The sequence below is a fragment of the Rhea pennata genome, chromosome Z, assembly GCF_028389875.1.
Source record: "Rhea pennata isolate bPtePen1 chromosome Z, bPtePen1.pri, whole genome shotgun sequence".
NCBI classification, from domain to species: domain Eukaryota; kingdom Metazoa; phylum Chordata; class Aves; order Rheiformes; family Rheidae; genus Rhea; species Rhea pennata.
This window is the reverse complement of record NC_084702.1, coordinates 81476847-81498747: the sequence shown is the minus strand read 5'-3', so window position 1 is coordinate 81498747 and position 21901 is coordinate 81476847. Positions and strand designations below refer to the sequence as shown.

At 44.7% G+C, this 21901-nt stretch overlaps 1 protein-coding gene across 5 annotated transcripts in view; it reads right to left on the bottom strand.

Annotated features, from left to right (window-relative positions):
* Nucleotides 1-3312: 3312 nt before the first annotated feature.
* WDR7 (WD repeat domain 7) overlaps nucleotides 3313-21901 on the bottom strand; it is a 154731-nt gene continuing 136142 nt past the window's right edge. For 4 of the 5 annotated variants that reach the window (XM_062599366.1, XM_062599367.1, XM_062599368.1 and 1 more), the window contains 2 exons: nucleotides 9749-9853; nucleotides 3313-6241 (listed from right to left, as the gene is read on the bottom strand). In XM_062599366.1, coding sequence (XP_062455350.1) covers nucleotides 6038-6241; nucleotides 9749-9853 — 309 coding nt within the window. In that variant the 3' untranslated portion in view covers nucleotides 3313-6037. The remainder of the gene's footprint in view (nucleotides 6242-9748; nucleotides 9854-21901) is intronic. The other variant, XR_009961145.1, reaches the window with a different exon arrangement.

Below are 21901 nucleotides of genomic sequence, written 5' to 3'. Positions count from 1 at the left end.
AGTCTAACGTTAAATGTTCCTTATCTGACCTCTGGACTTACCCTGGCTGCATTCACAGGGAGCCTCCTGCATGAGATGAGCCCTTAGCAGGAACGTCCCGAGCGCTGGTGCATTTTATGGCTCAATCCATTTCCGCAGAGATGCAGGGATGCCCCATTTTTCATATGAAGGAGTCAGTGTGTTCCAAACAGACATCTATCTGGTGATTAGAGGACTGGGATCTTCAGGTGAACTGTCTCTAAAGGTAAGCCTAGAAAGAGCCTCTGCTAACCCTTCCCCACAGTTAATGTGCTTCACAAATGGTATCACGTCCTTCACATCCACTTAAATCCTTTAAATTGTGTTAAAAGGGGGTTCTCTACCCCATAGTTCTGCAAAATACCAACTACGTTGATATTTGCTTGAGTTCTGAATGTGCCCTAATGAGTATGGTGCTATCTCAATGTGTGGGGCATTATGCCAGACTGCAGAAGAGAACATATCCCTTCACATTCGACCAGAGAGAGCAAGATGTGTTTGAATGAATTTCTGAGTCAGCTGTAAGGAACGTTGATCGTCTGCAATGTAAAACTGTAACATTATGCTGTTTGGAAAAAATCTGTGATCAATACATCTCATGTAGTTTACACTGACCTTAGCGGTCTGCATTTTCAAATAGCTTTGTTTTTAAGCATGATTGACATATTTTGAAGAGGACATAAAACAAACACACACAGACGCTCGGAGTGAAACGCCGCTGAAATCAGCACGAGTTCGGGCACGAGGTGCCGAGGCTGGACCTCCTCCTTCGGAAGCCTTCAGTGTGAGAGGTAAGAGGTACCCACACAACGCCAGCAGAGGCTCTTTTCAGCCAAGTAAAGGTGCCACAAAGCTGGCGGCAGAAGAGCAACATTGAAAACTAGGGGAGTCTTCCTTCATATTTTATGCAACTAAAAGCAACAGATTTGAAGCTCCTGCTACAGTTTTTTCCATAATCTCCAGTGACCTCTCATTTCCAGCATCTTACTCCAAATAACGCTAACTAGTGGATAGACCATCTCTACTGCACCAACTCAAGCAGAATATTGTGTGAGTTTGGAGACAACTGTGCATATGCAATTAATAATGTAAAAGCACATTGCTCCTGGTCTCTATCACCTCCTCTCATACTGGCCCTTTTCCAAGGAGCCTTAATGTGTGCTCTTTCAAGCTTGGAGACGAGAACACCTTCTCATTTGATCTCCTCCGGCTCCTCATCCGCCTCCGCTTTTCCAGGTCAACAGCCGCCAGCCGTGCCTGCGCGAGGCCACCCAGGCGCCCCGCCACGAGGGACGTCCCTCCTGCTCCCACCGGGCACCGGCGCGGCCCCGCTCCAGCGCCGGCCTGCCCCTGCTCTGCCCAACCTCGTGCTTGTCCCTCGCTACCTTCGGCTGCAGCTTCCTCACTGCTGCCGTAAAGGTCCCAGGCTGTCCTTCGATTCCTGTTTGTAGCTGCGCGTGTCGTAGGCTCCCTCCTTCTCCCGAGGTTAGGCAAGATGCCGCTTGGCTTTAAGCGCCGTTTCAGCCTGGTGCTGTTCGGATCGGTATTAAATGAACGCGCTAAGGTGCTCTGATCTCATACACTTGCCCAAAATGCCACAATTCTTCACGTGCAATTAGTCTTGGTGCGATTTTGCACCTCCGAGTCACACGCGTGTCTCCGGTCCGTGCCGGCACTGGCGGCCCCGGCCGCACGGCATCGCGGCCGCCAGCCCCCGGAGCCTCGGCGCGCGGGGAGCGCAGTGCCAGCGCCGCGGCAGGGACCGGGCGGGCAGCCCGGCGCTCGGCGGCTACGACGCCCTGGCAAAGCAGCGAGAGGAGCAACGTTTTTGACCGTTTCCTATAGTACTCGAGCACAGAGCCAGATATTAAATTATCAAGAAATGATGCTGTGTAAATGAAAAAAAATATTGATCATTTTGCATCAAAATGCAATTATGCCAAATCAAAAACAATTAATGTCCTTGAATGCAGATATACAGCAGGAAGTAAGCGCATACTTTTATAGCTAAATTGCTTAAGGTACAATATAGGCTTTGGTCTATTTTCATTTCTATTAAACGAGAGGGATGTAGCAAATACTGAGATCACTACATTTAAACATATATCTATACACAAATCAGTCTTTATATTTTGTGAAGAAAACAGCAAAAAAAACCAAGTGCATCTAATTTTTGAAATTCTTCTGGCTTTTCTTTTTGACCTTTGGTATTTGTATGTATCGATGCTCTCTCTAAACCGTTGTACAAAAACACCTTGAAGTGTCAAGCTTTAAAAATGAGTCTTCTTTTCTCTTTCTCTTGTGCAGCTTGGATTATCTTGGCCTTGTCAAAATACATTCTCTAGTTAGAGGTTGGAAATATTTCCCTCCTGGCTCCTGCGTATTGATTTTGCAGCACTCAGCTCTGCCTGTCAGCCGAGAGGGGAAAGGTGAGAGTTCAGCCGGCGCTGCCTGGCTTTACCTTCCGATTAATGTCATGCCCTTTCCACGTTTGATCAGCGCACGGGACCGCCAGTACCGCTGCGATCAAGCAGATTTTACCTATAAGAAAATACTGAAGTCACTGACACTTCAGCACGTGCACGCATCTTGGGAACTGGGAATTCACACGCGCTGCAACCAATTCCTTTGTGTTTTTTTTGTTTGTTTTGAGGTCTTATTAGGTAATGTCTGGCTCAGTTCAAACTTTTCCTCAGCCACCGACAGCCCGCCATGCCAGCCGGCATCACGCACCTCTGAGCTGTGAGCTACTTGGGCTTTTTCTGCAGAAAAAACACTTGTGATTTTTATTTTTGTTTTTTTTTATGATGTGGATTGCAAATTCAAATCCAAGCACAACGTTCCGTTCAACACACCCAGCAACCGCAGCGCAGTTTTCAAAGGACAGCAGTCTACGCCAGAAAATCTCAGTGCTGGGTTTGTTTCCATCACTTCCTTCCTCTGGAGGAACCTGAACCCAGATGACGAGGAGGGAACATCACCTTGCGGACACCACTGCGCTGAGCTGATGAATTCGCGGCAGACGAACACTCCTTTGTTCGGCTTCGCTGCACTGTTCCGGGAGCCGAGAGGATTTTACTCTCGGCACCTTCCTAGCTTCGGCTTTTGCTACGAAGGGCGCTAGCACCTTTAACACGATTCCCTATCTGCACTGACGGCACGTCATTTATTCTGATTTTCGAACGGAAAAAATTGGCTATGGTGAAAGAAATAAGATTACCATCCAATAAATCAGCAATGAGAAATTATTTACATGTCATGAGGTCGATGCCTAGAAACCACAATACTCTTCAATACAGTCCAGTTTTATTTCACACGCATATTTACAGCAGGGTGTTGACCACGTACAGCGGGCTGGGAGCGGGCTCGCCCGGAGGCTGCTCGAGCGGCAGACATTGCAACCACTTGCCATACACAGGGGCTTCAATCAGGACAGCATTTTCATACAGGTGTCTCATCATGTCAGCTTTGGCTTGTAAACTGCCAATGAAGCCATATGCGTCTCTACATTTACAAGGACAACTCCAAATACAGTACTAACAAATCAATAAAACACTAAAAGCTTACACTGGAGTGACAATACTCATCTCGCTGCAGTGCTGAGAGCTCCAGGCTGCGGAGGAGCTGAGCACGGGGGTCAGCAGTCACCCACGCGGGTGATTTGTGCCTAACGCACAAATTCCACGGAGCATTTGCCGTCGCCTCGGCGCAGAGCCGTGCCGCCGCGCGGGCCCGCACCGGCCCGGCTGCTCTCGAAGCGCGCTGGGCTGAACGCCTCACCGCTCCTAAGCGAGAGCGGTACGAGAAGCTTTGAGGGACCTTTGTCCCCTACAAGGACACCTACGACAGCTTTCAGCATCAATGCTTTAGCTTTGCGGCGTTTAACGAAGTCTCAGGACGGAAGGTAACTGCCACCTCTCCTTTGCGACTGAAAAATGCACTCTACTGCTTGCTTAAAACAAACATTTTTAGGCATATATAATTCAAAATGTTCTTTCTCTGTCCCACCAAGAAACCATTTGAGAGGTATGGTCACACACCCCCACCGGGGCTGCACTTTGTTTCTGGATGTAAACACGCGCACACATAAATACCCGTATATATACCGGGAAACACAGCGTAACAGAAGCGACAGGATGCTGGAATACCTGTGGGAGCACGTTTGAAGTGCACCTCTCAGCTTGCCTCGTGTGCCGGGACCTTAGACACAGGAGTATAGGATTTCACCCTACAGATGGAGGGTCTGTCGGCTTTTCTTTCTTCTTCTTCTTCTTCTTTTTTTTAAAAAACCCTTGGAGGTTACACATTTACCTTTATAAACACAGTGTACATGCATGTTGTGTTATTTCACTTAAAACCCCCCCTGACAGTCTACTACACATTTTTCCACTATACACTACATTCTGACCAGAGTTAAAAAAAAAAAGAGTAAAATTTATGGCCGTTTGTGTTAAACATTCCTAATGGTCTTAATTTCTTACCTTTTGCTATTTTTTAAACAGTAAACAGATATGCAGCTTCTGGACTATAAATCTCACTTTCATGTATAGTGTACTACACAGACCACCTTAAAAATAAAAAAATCAATGCTTTTTATATTTAGAAGCCATTTTAGAAATTCATTTATTATTTTTTGGGGGAGGGAGGATTCTGCAAGTACCATTTTTACTTTATCATGTAAAGACAGCCACCTTCTGTGAGCATTTCAGACAAAAATGGCAAAGAAAAAGCTATACAAGCATATACATCAATATGTTTAAATAAAAGTATTTTATGGATTTTTTGTTTTTTTACTGTGAGCATAAACATTTTCACACTATTAAATATTTCACAAACTTAGATATGCAAGAAGAGGGAAACAGTTACAGCAAATATCACATAGGAATATTCCTACTTAAGAAATCTTTCAATATATCCGTTCAAATGACCTACCTTTTACATATTTTTTCATAATTTTTCTTGTCAGAATTGCTAAATACCAACGACACTGGTCCCGTCTCCCTTGAGGGTTTGCGCTCGCACCCCTTCATCCTTCCGCGAAGCCGAACCGCGAGTGCCTGACTCTGCACGCCGTACACAGCAACACGCCACGGCATACAGGCAGATGCTCATTTCCCTGCAAGATCCAGCACAAATGGGAACGACGTATGGAAGAAAAAGGTCTTTTTTTTTTTTTTTTAATAAATACCTGCATTCGTAGCAAAAAAACACCTTTATATATAAATATGCCTTTTTTCAAGTTTGCTATTCCGTCTTCAAGAGATTTTTTTTTATTTACATGTGGATTACTATTCTTTCTTCCAGATTAGACCAAACAGTGACTGAGGACATCAGCACTTCCCACTCACTTAAGAGCTTAAGCTTTCGAGGAGGAAACAGGCCTCTTCCGGCAGGAATAACGAGCACCCGTGCCCGAAAGCTCGATTCCTCCCGACTCCCGAGGCACTTGGGCCCTCAGCAGGAAACCTCACTGGTCAACTCTACCAGCCAGTGATCACCAATGGTCTCTAGAAGAAAGTACATGTAAACATGGAGCCTTTTGGTAAACAGGGAGACTCTCTAGGAATCTCCAGACAAACAAACACTATTGGTAATTAGGGCTGCTGCTGCTAACTCAACATGCAATGAGAAGGGAGCGGATCCAGCCCAGCTTCCCGGCCTGGGTTCTGATTCCCGCGAGCGCCGGTCTTGCCACGGAGGGCCACCTCCGGGCCACCCGTTTCTCAGTCTCCGTGCACCTGGCCCCAGGCCCGTTCCCCAAAGCCCTCCGCCCCCTCCTCCCAGCTGCCGGACCCCCACCCGGCGGCAATGTCCGCCTGCTGCCTGGCTGGCGCGAGCCCTGCACGGGCAGCTGGCACGGGCAGGGCTCTGCCCTGGAGAGCGGGCGGAAACGCGTGGCCTGGCCGGTGCCTCCGTGGGCTCGGGGGGCACTGGTGTTCGAAGGACACATGGGAAGAAAAAGGGAGAACTGCAAGGAACTGCAAAACAGAAACGCAGTGCTAACACAGGCGGACTGACTCTAGACCATAAAGCGATGCTCCTTGCCGTCGTGGGCCATGAGGATGACGTTGCGGTTGGACGTCCAGATCAGGCGGGCCAGCTTGAGCGCGTTGTGGGAGCCCGGGGAAGCGGGCTGCACCGGCGGCACCTGGTAGGTCTTGATGCAGCGGAGCTGGGGCGCCGAGTTCAGCATGCCGATGCTGCCCAGCAGCGAGGTGTTCATCTGCACAGAGAGCCGGCGGTGACTCGGCCGCGGGCCGGCGGGGAGCCGCGCGCCCCGCGCCCTTCCCCGCGCGCAGCCCGGCTCCAGCAGCGCTGCCCCAACCCAGTTACCTAGCTGCTGTCCCAGGCGAGGCCTAATTAAAACGGCTTTAGACCTGAGCCCAGCGACGCTGCCCAGCCGGACAGCGGCTGAGAGTTTAAGCAGCGCGCGCGACGTTTTGGGGGATGCTTACGGAACACAATACACAACTTGGCAAAACGAAAGATCCAACAAGCTGAGCGGGCACGTTTCGCTGTGCTCCTCGCACGGGGAACCTACAAAGTCAGCTCGACCGCGCAAGGGCACAGCACGGCACGCTGCCTGGAGGAACAGTCCGCACAGCTGTATTCGCCTTCATCCCTCCAACCCGAGATAATGGTGACTATCTTATACAGTTAAATGGAAAAATAAAGTACAGCCAAGAATCTGCTAAGCTTCCCACCTGTGCACAGAACTCAGTGAAGTTTAGCAATCAGTGAAAATTTCGATCTCTCAGTTTGTCCTGTACCTTTTCTTATTAAAGTTTTCCTTGATTGTATCTATTTCAAATTCAATTGTGAAACCTGAATCAATAAATTAGCTAGGAACAGTATATAGTTTATTCAGTACTTTGAAAACACCACCTATGTTTTATTTATGTATTTAATAATAAAGAATTTATTCAGAATTTAAGGAAAACCAATAAAATATTAATAAGATTTATGCTAGAATATTTTTATTTGTCAAAACCCTAATGACAATAGAGCTCATGGCATGCAGAACGAAGGAAGAATAGTCCTCAAGATGGGTACAAACTGAACAAAAATGTTCATTTTCTGCTCTATAAGTAAATCATTCAGATGTTAAACATCTGAAGAGAGCGGTTGAGTTACATCCTTCAGAAAGGAGGCTGATTACTGTGATGTATGTTGTCTAGTCCCACGTTTTTAAAAATGATATTCACTGGCTTCCTCTAACTTATCAAAATATACAAAATTCTACCCTTCCTGCAATGCTTTTTTTACTCTGGAAAACCCGTCCATCCTCACTGGAGTCCTAGAATTTAGGTAAAACAGGCAGACGACGGTCTAGCTGTACGCCTAGGATGTGACACACGAAACCTTGGCAAATCTCAGAACATTTAAGGTGGGTTATTGCTGATGTCCTGTTCTGAATTCTGATCAGTGGGAAGTGTAAGCCATTACTTTCTTTCTGGCTCTTCTCAGCAGCAGAACGGTGTCAGAGAGTGTAAATCATGGCATCTCTAGCAGGGAGCATGCAAGCACCACTGACATTTTCACAATTTAAATCATCTTGAGTAATAACCCTTTTAAGATGACTAATGTTACTGATTTTCCTGCATTAATAATAGTGCCAAATAGAACACAGAAGGGAAAAAATCACTAGTGCACGAGGTCACATTTTAAAACTAAATGTGTAGGTATATTTAACTCTTTATGTAAAAGCTAGTTTAACATGAATGTTTATACACCTGGAAGGAATGTGGCAAATTCACAGTTTAAAACTCATGCCTGAATACAGACTTTTTCTTTTCCAATTTTAAAAGATCTGGTAAAAAATCAAAATCAGTAAGTCTGATTGCTTTCTAGATTTTCCCTGAGTATTTAAACTGAATAAATGTAGCTGATGGATGAACATTTTTGCAGTTCTCGTTTACTGTATCAGAAAGCTCACTATATAGTGATGGATAATAATTTAATAATTTTTATGGTATCTGTGTAACTACTGAATGACACCAGAAAACTGGGGAAGTAGCTTAAAAAATATAACTGATAACCATGGGTATACTGAGTCCAATTTATAGTCTGATAGCTCTAAGACTCATGATGATTTTGATAGTCTGTGCACATTGCTCGATCAGATCACTTGTTTCCAAACACATTTGTAAGTCTAGAGCCATTTGAAAGTGGGGAAAACAAAACAAAACCAAATGCAGGCAACATCGCCTTGGTTATCTGTCTCATCAAGCTGTATGCATACCCACAATTGACCAAAAACACTCTTACTGACATCAGATTACAAAGAAAAAGATTGCTCATACATTAAAAACAAGAAACCTGTAGGTATTTTATAAAATGGTGGTTTCAGCTTCTTCTATTTCAGACCCTCCTTTCATTGCTTAGATCTCAGCTCTCCTTTCTTCAGCATTATTACAGACGTGAAAATCATCTCTGCACTGTGCGATACAGCAAAATGCAGAGGAAGGAGAGCAGTTGTGCCAGTGAGGAAGGAGGGCTTGGGCACAGCAAGAACAGGAACCAGTGATCAACTTAATAGCTTTACATCATGCTTAAAAAATAAATCAAACAAAATCTAAGAATCCCTTTCTCTATGTGAATTTACTAGGTTACAGAAATTAGAGAAGAAAACTACCTACTGAGGCAGAGAGTCAGAGCAGAAGCAGCTGTCTTGGCTTGTGCAGAACTAGTTGGGTGTCTCCTACATGGCTCTTAGTTTTATTGTTTGGACATTTTAGATATATGAAATTGAAATATTACAATAGCACCATATTTAAGTTGACTTATCAAATATGAAAAAGTTAAATATTTAGGAATATTCCTTGGATTGCCTAGAAGTGGCATACTGATTTGTATGCAAAAAGCCCAGGATAGATATACCTGCAAAGAATGTTTATATAAAAAGAGCAACAGAAAAAATCTTTATATAGAGGCACTGATATTCGAAGTCATCTCCCCAAACGTCAAAGAGGGAACAGCTACAGCTGACAAGCTAGCCAGGACTCAGGGATCAGCCCTGACTTCAACAGTCTGTCTCAAACACCTCCATGAAGCCTGGGCAGCCGCCTGGGACTGTGGAGAAGTTTCCAAGGACCTAACTTTGGGCCCCTGACGTGCCCAAGCTGCGTGGAGGAAAGGAGAAGTAGAACCCTACAGAAGCAAGCTGGAAGCTCCAAGTGCTGTGGCTTAGCTCTAGACAGCAGTGTTTGGACACAATAGGAACTATAAAATAAATTCAAAGATGGTTGTATGGTACCAAAAGAGCTCACACTACCAGAATGGTACCAGATGTAGTAGTCCATTTGTACACACCTTTGTACAACTCACAGCTGAAAAAACTCATAGTTTTTGTATAAAAAAAACTTACAAAGTCTGGCTGACCCTCCAGGAAACCCAAGCTGAAAAGTAGCTAAACTGAATTTAAAAAAACCCAAGGAAACTATACGATTTTGCCAATTTATTCCTCAGCTGAAGAGGGCGTGAGCAGCCAAAGGAGCACCCTAGCTCTAGGTAAGACCAGAGGCAATCGTGGTCAAGACGGCACAGCTCTATAGAGCTGTCTGCAAACAGAACTGCTGTGCTGAGGCTCAACTTTGAGGATTTTCCTCTTTGCAGTTATTTTCATTTCCTTATGTATTATACTATTAGTGAACAACGTAAAAACACATCCCAAATATTGTTTCATCAGCAATGTTTGTGCACACAGACTCAGGTAATAATGAATCCTTACCTGCCAGAAGGAGAGATGACTGTCCGAATTGGAGTATGTGGCAAGGTACCGGCCATCAGGAGCAAAAGATACAGCAGTTATGGGTCCTTTATGGCCATGGATAGTCTAATGAGAGGGGGAGAGGACAGAAACTTAGAAGCCTCATTACACACCTCCACAAGGATGTTGCACAGACCTTTAAGCAAACACAGATGTAGTCATATATGAACTTCTAGAAACATTTTTAAAAGACAGAAATAGATTATCAGTAAAAATTAACTACTATGTTCAAAAGCCCTGGAAGAAGAGGTCTTAAACAAGTACTGCAACATCTTCCTGCTATTTCACCATTGCACCTTAGAGAGCTTTGCAGCTAAGAAAGCATCTGCAACCTCTGTGTGGCTTATCTCTCATTCTAAACTTCAAGAAAGGGTATAGTCAAGATTTGTATTTAAGTCCTGAATTCTTTTCTCCCAGTCTTTTCCTTCAGTGTTTCCTGATAGAAGGATATGAAATATCCTTCTATCCTGGACACGAGGAGAAAGCACCTCCAGAAAGGGCACAGGTCCTTCCTTGCTTGCACTGAGTTCATAAGTTTGGCTTTTGCCAGGAATTCCAGTGATAATTTTTGTGCAATGTCAGTTGAGGAATTACATGAAAGACACCCAGGAATATTGTACCAGGATCACAGTCTCCTACCTATATACTTACTGGAGGCTTAGCAAGCGATCCTTGCAGAAATACAGAGAACAAGTTGTGCCTTTTCTGCTATGCTAGCATTAATTATTCTGACTGACATTCTGTTAATTGGCAAATACCTCTGAAAAGCAAAAGCAGCCTCATTTTCACCAAATTTTGCTTCTCCTGGCCAAAGGAGGACAGGATGATTGCACATATTGCTTCTGCTCGCTTGAAGCCAGGCCAGCAGTTTTTCCACAAGTCTCCAAAGCCTCCTCGCACCCCAGAGCAGAAGCCGCTCCTCTGGGAGGATGAAATGCCCATTTCCCTCTCACTGCTCCCCAACACCAGTGCCCAGTGCTCAGGGCAATCAAACGCCTCTGGCCAACCCAAAACATGAAAGTATCCCTTTAAAATCACTTATCTAGTAGAACATGCAGCTCCATTTTAAGTATCTTGACAATTTCTTTTAAATGTCTTAATAGCTGCTTAGCCAATAGACTTAATTAAATCATTGTATTAACAAATTTCCTGCCAAATTTCAGTTTTTAAATCAAAGTCATTTGTCAGGTATATGAACATAAATGTGCCTTTAACTGGAATTTTTAAAAATATAACACTTATGCACCAAAAGTAGGCTGCAAATTGTATGCTTATAAAGCATTCACTTGGCTAAGTGACAGGCAGGGAATGATCAGAAGTTCAAGCTGGAAAGAAAGAAAGAAAAAAACCCCAAAGAAATCCCACCAAAAAAGAGAAATCACACCCATCCTTTCAACTTCTGCCTTACCAAACAGTCTTTACAAAAACACAATCCAATTTAGAAATTTAGATTTGCCAACTTTTATGCTGGCTTCCTGGTAACAGCACCAGCAGTGTTTCAGAGCTCGGGGACGTAGCTTGGAGAGTGCACGGGACGCTCGCCCCTTCTCCACGCGCAGATGTTTACCTCCAGCTTTTCCATAGCCTGGGGTAACGTGGTCTTGTAAGGTATTGCAGTCCTGCTACCACTTCTTTAAGCTGAGCATCAAGCACCATGCACAGAGAAACAACAGTGAGAAGACCACAGACTTCGTTCAAATAGTACAGTGAATGCAACAGTACTTTTGCAGAAATGCGGAGTTTTTTGTTTCGGGGAGCAGTCCCGTGCCCGCGCCGGTGGCGCAGAGCCGGGCGCAGCGATGGCTGTGCTCGTCCGCTCCCGACCCACGGCTCTCTCCTTCAAAAAATAATGACGTCTCTCTATTGCGATATTTAAGGATCTATGCATACTTAAAAAGAAAATATACTCCCCAGTGCTAAACCACCGGCGCGCAAAACGAAGTAGCCAGGTGACCCTGCTGAAACGTGGGAGCTCTAGGAACGCGGGGGCTGGCAGCCCGCTCCTCCCGCGCTGCTCCACACACCCGGGATGTCCAATCTCCATTGAACTAAGAGCATGCAATTAAAATGCTTTGGACGACTGCCATTATAAATGTAATTAAAAGTTCAAACTTTATATGGGAGATGAAATGTAAGGGTATTTTTGTCAGAAATAACACTCAACAACTGGAAAGTACTTAGTGTTACCTTGCATATAGCTTAACCTTTACATAAAATAAATACTTTTCATTGCCACTGATGATACATTCATGATACACATCCTTTGCCATCAAAAACATTTCCCGAGGCCAAGTTATGGACTCCTAGCTCAGGACAAGCTTTCACAACATTTAACATGCCCAACCTGGCTGCTATTATTCTCCTAAAGCACATGCCTGCACCCAGCTTTATGGAAGCAATTCAGACCTTGAGGAGAACACAAGAGACCTATATTTTACTCCTGGTTCTGCCGCTGATTTCTCATGTGAGCATCTGCAAACAACTCTCATTCTGCACTTATAAATACGGTTTCCCAAGGGTTAAATGACTTGTTTAAAACTTCCAACAATATAAACACATATGTCAGAAATGCAGTGAAAAATTATTCCACGTCTCAACCTGTGGTCAGAGTCACAGTTAAGGTTTTTTTACTAGCTCCTTGAGATTATTGTTTAACAATTGCAAAAATATGCAGATGCTTTACACAGGATCAAGACTCATTCGTATTCTGTGCTTTCTAACGCTTTGGAGACCTAGCCCGGGCAAACCCTGCAGCTCGCTTACCTTCCCCACGGTACAGAGCTTCTGGACACCTACCAGAACTGGGATTATTCCTTCTCGTGCGGGAGTTTACTCCAGCCATTAAGTACCTCCAGCACAACAAACACTGTTTTTCTTTAGAAATCCTGTGCATAGGACTAACGGTACTGAGCTGTAGGAGAAGCTACAGACCAGACAGAAACGGCAGCAGCCAAGGTTGCGAGCAGCCTTACACATGGACAGAAGAATCTGCAGCTGCTGCAAGACAGCTAATGAAAGGGAGAAGAAACTCAGCTAAACAAACAGGAATATTGAGTGTAGGACCAACCAAAAAAAGGCTGTGGATTCACGTTTTTTTTTAACTCAAGATGACATATGCAATTTTTTTTGAAAATACGACTTTGTATTGGATTATCATAATTAATATTGCAGCATTAGAAGGGCACAAAGAAATCAAAGTATTTCTTCAAAAATACATAGTAGTTGCTCTTCCTGCATTAGGACACATTGTGCCAACCTTAAAACGGCATGATTTTAACGTTCTTAAAAAAGATTGTGTAACACTCAGAATTAGATTAGGCTTTGAGAATAAGAGAAGGGCCCCTTTGGCCAGCTCTGGGACACTGAAGACAAAGACCTACGAAGACAATACACTACTCTCGAAATGAATTTTATATTAAAAGTCCATTAATATATTTATTCTATATCATGTAAACAGGGAGTGAACTTAAACAGAACCTCAAACCACATCTTTAATATAATCCTTACTGCTCAGTATGAAAATTTGAAAGGGCAATTAATTAGATGATCCAATGCTCAGATCCATCAAACTCTTTAGCACTTAACAAGCAAGTAATACTTGTCAATAAAGAATGTTTTGGTAATACAAAGGTGGAAAATCAATAGGGACTAGCACACTTGTTGCTCTCTTTACTACTGAAAACGTGTTCCAATAACTACCGTCCTCAAGGGAGTTAGTGTGCTTTGTTATTTAAAACAAGTGCCTCTCTAATTGATGCTAATCCTTTAAAGTAAAGATTTTTTTCTTTTAGCGCACTACCTAAATGCCTGCTTTCCAAAGCTCAGCGTCCTTTTTCCTGGGCAAAGCGATAAGCACAACGGAAGATTTTGCCGTTGCTCGTGCAAGACGCTCTGCTTGCAGCCACCTCGGGACGGTGCCCGCGCGCGCGGCCCGGCTGCCGCGCGAGGCCTGCGCGCACGCGTCGCCGCCCTGACGCCCCCACAGCGGACACGCGGCACGGCGGCCTCCTCGCCGCCCTCCCAGTTACCGCGGATTTGCAGCTCTCCCGCTCCGAAGCGGTTACAGTGGAGCACAGCGAAAGGCATGCGAAGGGCTACGCAAGCCCGCGTTGGGAACAGGCGCAGTTTGGCACAGGAGACACGGTGGGAAAAGTGCAGCTGCTCGTCGCCTCCTCCTGCCCAACCAATTGTTTTTTAATGGGAGGATGCTCCTGAGAGACTATTTGACTTCTGCACCTGCCACCATCGTCGGCCTTTAACACATGATATACTGAAGCTGTGACAACCTAATTCTAAGTCCAATATTCGCCAAACCCGACATTGAACTGTATTTTTCTGTTAAAGGTGATGTAAAAAATAAACATTCTGTATTACTGCTGCAATTTTATTTCAGTAAGTACACTGAAATGTGTATTTTAAGCTGATAACCAGATGAATCATGTACTGCTATAGAAACATATTAATATTTGACTGCCCTTACTATTAGATATTTACTTCCCATATCTCAAGGGGTACCTTAAATGAAAGGAAACAAACTTTTCCTGACTGAGCAAGCAGCATGCCTAGTGCACCCCCATCGTGCCACAAGCACGATGTGGAAAAGGCAGAAAACGAGAAGTTTGTCACAGCTAAGCAAAGCCCCTAAGGAGAGCCCCCGCTTTCAGCTCGGACAGGCATGAAATTATCAGCTCCGACTTTGGCACGGGGTACAAATAACCTCTGAAGAAGCACCGGTTATTTGAAGATTAAAAAATATAAAAAAAAAAAAAAAAGGAAAAAAGAAAAAGTTAACATACTTCAGTATGTTTAATAAATAAGTTTCTATCATAGTTCCAAGTAATACTGACAACTGCAGTAGAAATTTCAGGACTGCGCTGAGAAAAGGGTACATTTGCATCTTTAAATTAATTTTCTTCCTGTCCTTCAAGCGTCTTCTCAATAATATCAAGATAAAGTCAAAGCCTACATATTAAATTTTTAAACTTAACAAAATATATAGCTTAATTTTTAATCTTACTGTAGCATAATCTTGCGTGAACCGTTACAATTGCTCGGTACTAAAGCGCAGCTGGCGCGTTTTGACGGCCAGCTCTGAGCGCGGCCGAAAGCGACCCGTCGGCACGGGCCCCTCGTCTCTGAGGACGTCCTCCCGCCGGGAGCCCCTCGCGGCAATCTGCCTTTACTTCCCGGGCAAATGACAACCAGAAGATGAGGCAGCTTCTTTCCCCGCTGCACTTCACCCAGACAGCGTCAGCCGAGAGCTGCAGCGAGCCGAGCGTCGCAGGCCGTTCCCGAGCGCGTCCCGCCGCGCGGCCCCGAGCAGCGCGGTTGCTCGAGGACGCGCTTGCACCTCCGCAAATCAGTCCGGCCTGCCGGACGCACATCCGCGGGCTTCCGAACACCCGGTTTACGCTCTCGCTTTGGCAATGGACTTGTCAGTTCAAGATTTTCACCTGGCACCATCAAAATCCATACGGCAATTAATTACCGCCATGCATATAAACCAGTCAGTCCTTAATATCAGCAGTGATTTTTCATCTCTGAATCTCATGTCACTGATCTTTATTTAGAGGTTTATAGTGCTGCAGCCTCATCTCAGAAGATACGCATTAGTATGTGTTAGACAACGGGGTATGACTACTGAAATTCAAATCTCCTTGTCAAGCACAGTTTTAAAAGAGATTTCAACAGCTACAAGGCCAAGCTTCATGCCTCAGCGTCTAGAAAATAACTGAAAATGTGAATTCAGAGCACAATTAGGATATTCACATCTACAAAAACGGAAGAAGAAAGTGCTAAATATTTTCTTCTGGTTCTTAAATAGTATTTTGTGAGACATGGAATTAAATATAATGGTTTTAAATTCCTACTAAAAAGGGGAAACTAATACAGGTTGTTTGCGTAAAAACCACGAGAACGGACCGGAATCCAGGAAGAAAGCTCCCGTTGGACACACCACAGACCTCAGCTCACACCGCTCGCTGCTGCAGAGCACCGTCGAGGCTCAGACCTGGAACCACAAATCCCTCAAGCCCGACACTCCACAGATGGGGGGAAGCTTGGGCCGACATCCCGGCTCCAGGGAGAGCTTCGCAGGACAGAAAAGCTCCGAGCGTTTTCCAGAACCCCGCCACGTGGAGGAGGCTACCGTGCTGGTGGGCTTCATCCAGCCTTCATCTAACCAACCTTCAACGCGCCAAGCACGCCTCCAGTGGGAAGGGCTGCACGAACTGCTAGAAAGGCGGGATCAAAACGCGGCTGCTCACACGGGGCCCGGCAGAACGGAGCTCCGCGGGGAATCCTACAGCTGCCGGCGGACCCGGCCGAAGCCCGGCGCCCGGCTGCACCTTGCAGGCGGGACTCGTTTCCAGACCGGTCTTTTTTTAAAAAACATTAGACACTTAGGAAAAGACAAACGTACATCTTGATGACAGGCTACGGCTCGTAGCACCGAGACAGCGGTAAGAGAGGTTCTATGCTCTCTTACAGACGCCGCTCTTCAAAATTCTTAATCTCATTAAAATCATCACTACTGAAAGAAAAAGGTATTAAAAATTCTAATTAGACTACTTGAATTAAAGTCTGACAGTGAAATAAGAAGAAACTGGGATACTGTATCTAAATGAACGGAACACCTTTTCCGACTTAATTGTTAGCAAATTGCATTTACTGTTAGTAAAATACTATTTTATAACAAGAGTTAAACTTACAAAAAGTTTTTCGTCTGCCTACGTTTTCTCACTTTTATTTGAAAGTTTACAATTGGAGCATGCAGTGGCTCAAACCTCTAAAACGTCTTAGTCCTTAAGTGATCTGCTAAATGTACTCTCAGAAAGCTCTCAAAATTCTTCTCATTTCCTATTTAAGCAGCTATCACTAGATTTGCAACCAGGTGCAATATTCCAATACATTTTCTACTTTTTCTACTCAAAGCATATTTTGTCAGGATACCTTTTGGCTAAAATTTATTCTAGGTTCTGTTGGTAGAGATGAAACCCTAATAGCTATGGGACTTCGTCGCAGCAAGAAGTCCTTGTGCTTCCACAGTTTTTGTTAGGGCGCAATGTTCCCTTTCAGCTCCACCTCTACTCATAAGAGCTTTAAAGAAAACTGGCTGGAACAATATCACGTACATATTTTGAGCAGTGGAGTATTTTTACCCTTTGACTTCATAGCCTTCCACGTACTCACAAAACACACAAATCCATAGTTCCCAAGTGACCTGAGACTTTAAACAAAAGCGTTTGCTAACTCACATGGAGCAGGCAAAGCTAACAAGATCAGCGTTTGCTGCCAGAATCGTAGGGTTTGGGGACTTAATTATCCTTCTAGTAGTGTCCTCCGCCCTGCGGACTCTGCGACAGAACACCACCGTGCCGTAATTTTTGAAGTCTGCCTTGATTTTCCAGCCACGCTGTTCCTTGCTCTGATTTCCTAACCATCACCTGCCGTTTCCACGTCTTCCGTAATTCCTGGCCACCCCCAGCCTGTCGCAGCACTTCCTGCTGCTGCTTATTCTTTCCACTTTCACTGTTTTCATCCAAGATTTCTATGCATTAAAATCACGATTCTCAAAACCAGAGGAAATTTAGAAGTCAAACTCCTCATAATTTTAAAAGCTTTGAAAAACCTTTCCTTAAAGCTTGCATGCAGCTATTTACGTCCAACGACACAATGTTACTGTGTTTGGAAAAAACGCATCAGCTTTTCAACTTCTTTTTAAATGTAGCTATTTATGCTTCTTTAGAAACAACAAAATGCAAGTGCAGCAGCGACCTACTGCACCTAAGCGGGAGTGACAGCCAGAGCTGTAGGTGCGAACACGTCCACGCCTCGACCTCCAGCGGGACACCGTGCCACGCTCGCAGCCACGTCAGCTGCACGATGACCAGCCCTCCTCATGCCTCCAGCTCTTCGCTAGTGAAACGTTCCTGCGCTTCTCCTCTGTCACAAGTTTGCCTCTGGTCATTATTTCTAATAAATGACAGCAAAACGCCCACAGTGAAAGGAGAGGTAAATAGGTGGGCAGACTGACCATGGTATCTGGCAACACTAAAATGCTCCAGACAAATCCATTCACAAAAGAGCTGCTTAATCCCTTCAAGCATCCCTTTTGGCAAAGCTTTAAGTCACTGCCTAAAATGTGGAAGTGTATTTAATGCATATCATTTTTTTTTCAATCGGTAATTTATTTTTTTTTAAATCAATGAAAAAGTTCTCACAATGATATTCTCTAAACGAGCTGCAACACGGGGCAACCAAGGGATTCAGTACAAGAGGCGGGTGTGAATTTACAGCACGACCGCTTTTGTTACGGCACTCACCTCAAGTTCCTCTCTCTTGAAGTTAGATGTTGAGCTGCAGTGTCCCATACTGCCAGGAAGCCCACCTCCAAACGGCGGCACAGCGACGCAAGCGGCAGGACGAGCCGCCTTCCCGGGATGCCGCGCTGCTCCCCCTGCCCACATCTACCCGACTGGTACCACATCTACCGGACCGGGGCAGACCCAGGAGCGGGACACGGCCTGCTCCGGGGAGGTGGCGTAGGTGCTCCGAGCACTGCCCACCTGCGCAGAGGCTGCTTGGGCTCTGCTCAGGCTCGGCACCAAACACAGAGCCTCAAGGCTCACCTGCCTTTCCCCTCCCAGGCGTCCACGAGGAGGGCTCCAGCCCCAGCGCCTACCGGGCCCGACGTCCCCGTTCATGGTGGACAAAATCCTCGTGCAACAGGAGCTTAGCTTTGCTGCAGCCAGGCACACGCTTGTGCATTAAACAGATCACATGCATTAACATCGTCCACATCGTTTTACACTGAGTAGCAGCAAATCCTTAAATAAACTGGCTAACTCATAGTGGGGGGAACGGACAAGGGCTAAGTGTGCTGAGCCTTGCGCACAGACTGCATCTGAGTGTTCTGAAACACGCACCGTAGTATCAAGCTCACTTATTCACACAACTGTTGTAAGTTTTGGGAAAGATCATTCGTTATAATAGACGGCAATAAAACTTAGTACAGGTAACTGTACAGCTATGAAAAAGGAAAGCAAATGAGTGATCAATAACTACTCAATAACCGACAAAGAATAAAATGCATTAGATTCATAATTTTTTTCTGGTTATGAATTTGTTAAGTATGAAGTGTTAATTATTGTTCAGCTCTCTCCAAAATGTACTTGGACATTCAGACTAAAAGCTTTAGTTCCACGCAGATTTTCTAAGTACCTCTGTATCCTCAGCTGGAGTGCCAGTTTGCAGCTTCTCGTGGCAATGCTCTCCGGGAATCACAAGAGACGTCCCGGTGCCTCCGGGAGAAACTGCGCCCTGGAAGCAGAGGTTCCCCTCTACCTAGCAGGGGGAGCACAGCAGCCTCTGCTTCAGCAGCACTGCAACCCTTTCCTGCACTCAGAAACCTGCAGCTCTTGCGCTTAAAGATACGAAAAGCAAAGCAGAAAGTAGTCACCTAAATCATGGCAGTGCTTTTCCCTAACAGAGAACGAAGCCTGCAAAGCAACGAAATGCATTGACAAAGGTGATGTCTAGGTCGGAGAAACAGGTCAAACAGCTGCACCAGCAACGTGATTTTAAACGCTTCTGTATATCTGCAGGAAAGGAAAAGAGGCATATTTAAATATATGTTTGTTGGCTGCAGGCAAGCCTGAAGGGAGAAACCTAGGTTTGACAACGACTATTTAACGCATTTTAGGCATTAGCAGCCTTCTTTATACTAGCCATGAAGTCCTGTGTAAAGACAGGCTTTATTAAAATCTGCATAGCCAAACTAATCTTTCTAAACTGTTTTTTTCTTTCCTTTCCTACTAGAGGACAATTTGTCATGCAAAAGGGACGTGCGAAACTCCATGCCTAAAGATTTGACTCCTCTTAGTTTCATAAGATTTTCCCAAACACTGAGGCACAACCCACTGTATTCAGTATTCTGCACCGTGAAAAGTAACAAAAAGTATCTGAAGGAAAACATCAAGATAGGGAACACCCAGCATGATTCATAAAACATGACTGAGTAGAAGAAGAGCCGTTGTTCTGGGAAGTGAAGGCTGTGAAGAGCCACGAGCACAAGAAACCTGAGTTTGTACTGATGGGAGAGAAGGAGCAATTGTGGATCTTCAGGGGGAGAAAATAATAGGGAAATTCATTTGTTTCTGGCGGCACAGAGGTGTGCTCGGGCAGCCAAGGGGACAGAGGCGCTCACTTACAGCTCCAGGGTGGGTGCTGGGGACTGGATGAACTTTAACTGCATGGGAAGAGAAGGCAGTGTCCTAAAGGTGGTGGAAGGCGTGAAATTTGGACACTGTCTCAATGCCTGTTGGAGGGGAGAGAGGGAATAGCCAGTAATGACATGCAGCTTGCAGAGAGGGGAAACCGGAGGACGATGCACACACAAGGTTTCGGGGAAGAGAGGGGGGAGTCGGACTTTGCACATTAATTTGGTGGTGATTGCTCAGGACATGCAAGAAAAAACAACATGGAAACAGTGGCAGGACCATGAGCAAGCATCCAAGGCCACTAGTCAAATCACACAAACAAAAAAGATCTCAACGAGGGATGCAAATAGAAGAGTCTTTCAAGTACCAGGGATATGGGATATGTAACAGGAGATGAGACAAGGAATGGAGGCAAGATGTTCGCCACTTCTTCTATACCGTCCGCGCACGCTCAGTGGTACAAATAAATCCTTTAATCCCTTTAGCACAGAAATAAAATACCACAATTATGCCTGTGTGTGTAATTGTAACCAGGAATGCACTATTTTGAAGCTGACGTACATAAAGCGTGTAGTAAGGAGGTGACCAATAAGACTCCACAAACCAATCCATTAACATCATTATGCTTGCACACATCTAGCTGTGAAACTCCTTAGACTTTCTATTTCTACTTCAAATATGGAAAAAAATTAAATATGATTTTGCAAGTTATGCATTGTGAGTTAACATTAGACTGAAATCTTATTTTTGTAACGTATTTGTATACCCAAATTTCAGATTGTCTTTAAAAGAAAGGATAGTCCTTTAGGTAAAAGGACTGCAGTTCTTACAAACACAGGTGTCTGACAACAGTTTACCTGGCTAAATAACGCCAAATTTTCCTGTAGTAATCTGCAGAGTCTCTCTTTAATGAAAGTATTACTTCTGAGAAATTATTTCCTAGAGAAGTTCCATGAACAATGAAAAAAATCCTCACCCCCTTCTCATCCGGACAGTTTCCTAGACAGCTCTCACAACCTGTTTTAGTAACATCTGAAGAGAAGAGCTCTTCTAGTGCGGAAAAAGGAGATTTGAGGCCACTTTTTTAATGGCCAGTACAGGAAGTAATAGCTAAATTAGATATTATTTTATGTGTTACATGGAAATTCAATTGTCTTTGCACACTTTGGTATAAAATCTGTATCAGTAACATTTCCTCCTCCTTTTCTATCACTGCTTCTAGAGAAGCTGGTAACTCAGTGCTATAATAAATCTGCAAACTCAGTGTGGGGGCTATGGGGCCTCAGAGGCTGGTCAGCAAGTTTAATATCTTTTTCCAGTCTACTTGATTCTTGTATACTGAACTGTATCACTCCAAAAAGAAAAAATCCCTTAGTGAAATCGATTATACTGTCAGCTCCCCACTTCAATAGCCAACAGCTCAGGCATAAGAATTAAACTGTAAGAAAGATCCAATTCAATCTATTTTTTATTTAATTTTTACGAACTTTGATTACTCAAAAGCACTGATACCTGGCCTTGGATTTACAGTCTACACTCGACATCACCCCTGCCTCTCCCCCTCCCCGCAAATGTTGCGGCACCGCTGTGCGCCCACGAAGGCGGAACGCGCGAGCTCCTTCGGATCAGCCTCCGGGTCACCTGGGAGAGGGCGCGCAAAGAGACATAACTGTCCTTCAGAAAACCAGCACTGCTGATCACTATCGTCCAGAAACCCTGTGGAGTAGTTCCCGAGGCCTCATTATTTAGCCTGTCGAGTCTGGAAAGTTAGTGTAGAGTTATGGTACGAATTTATGGTGCACTCACTAGAGCGTAAGTGAGGACTCTCAGTTTGCATTTGTTACTTGTAGCTTAATGCATATATTTATACGTGCAAAGCAGATTTATCTGTGAT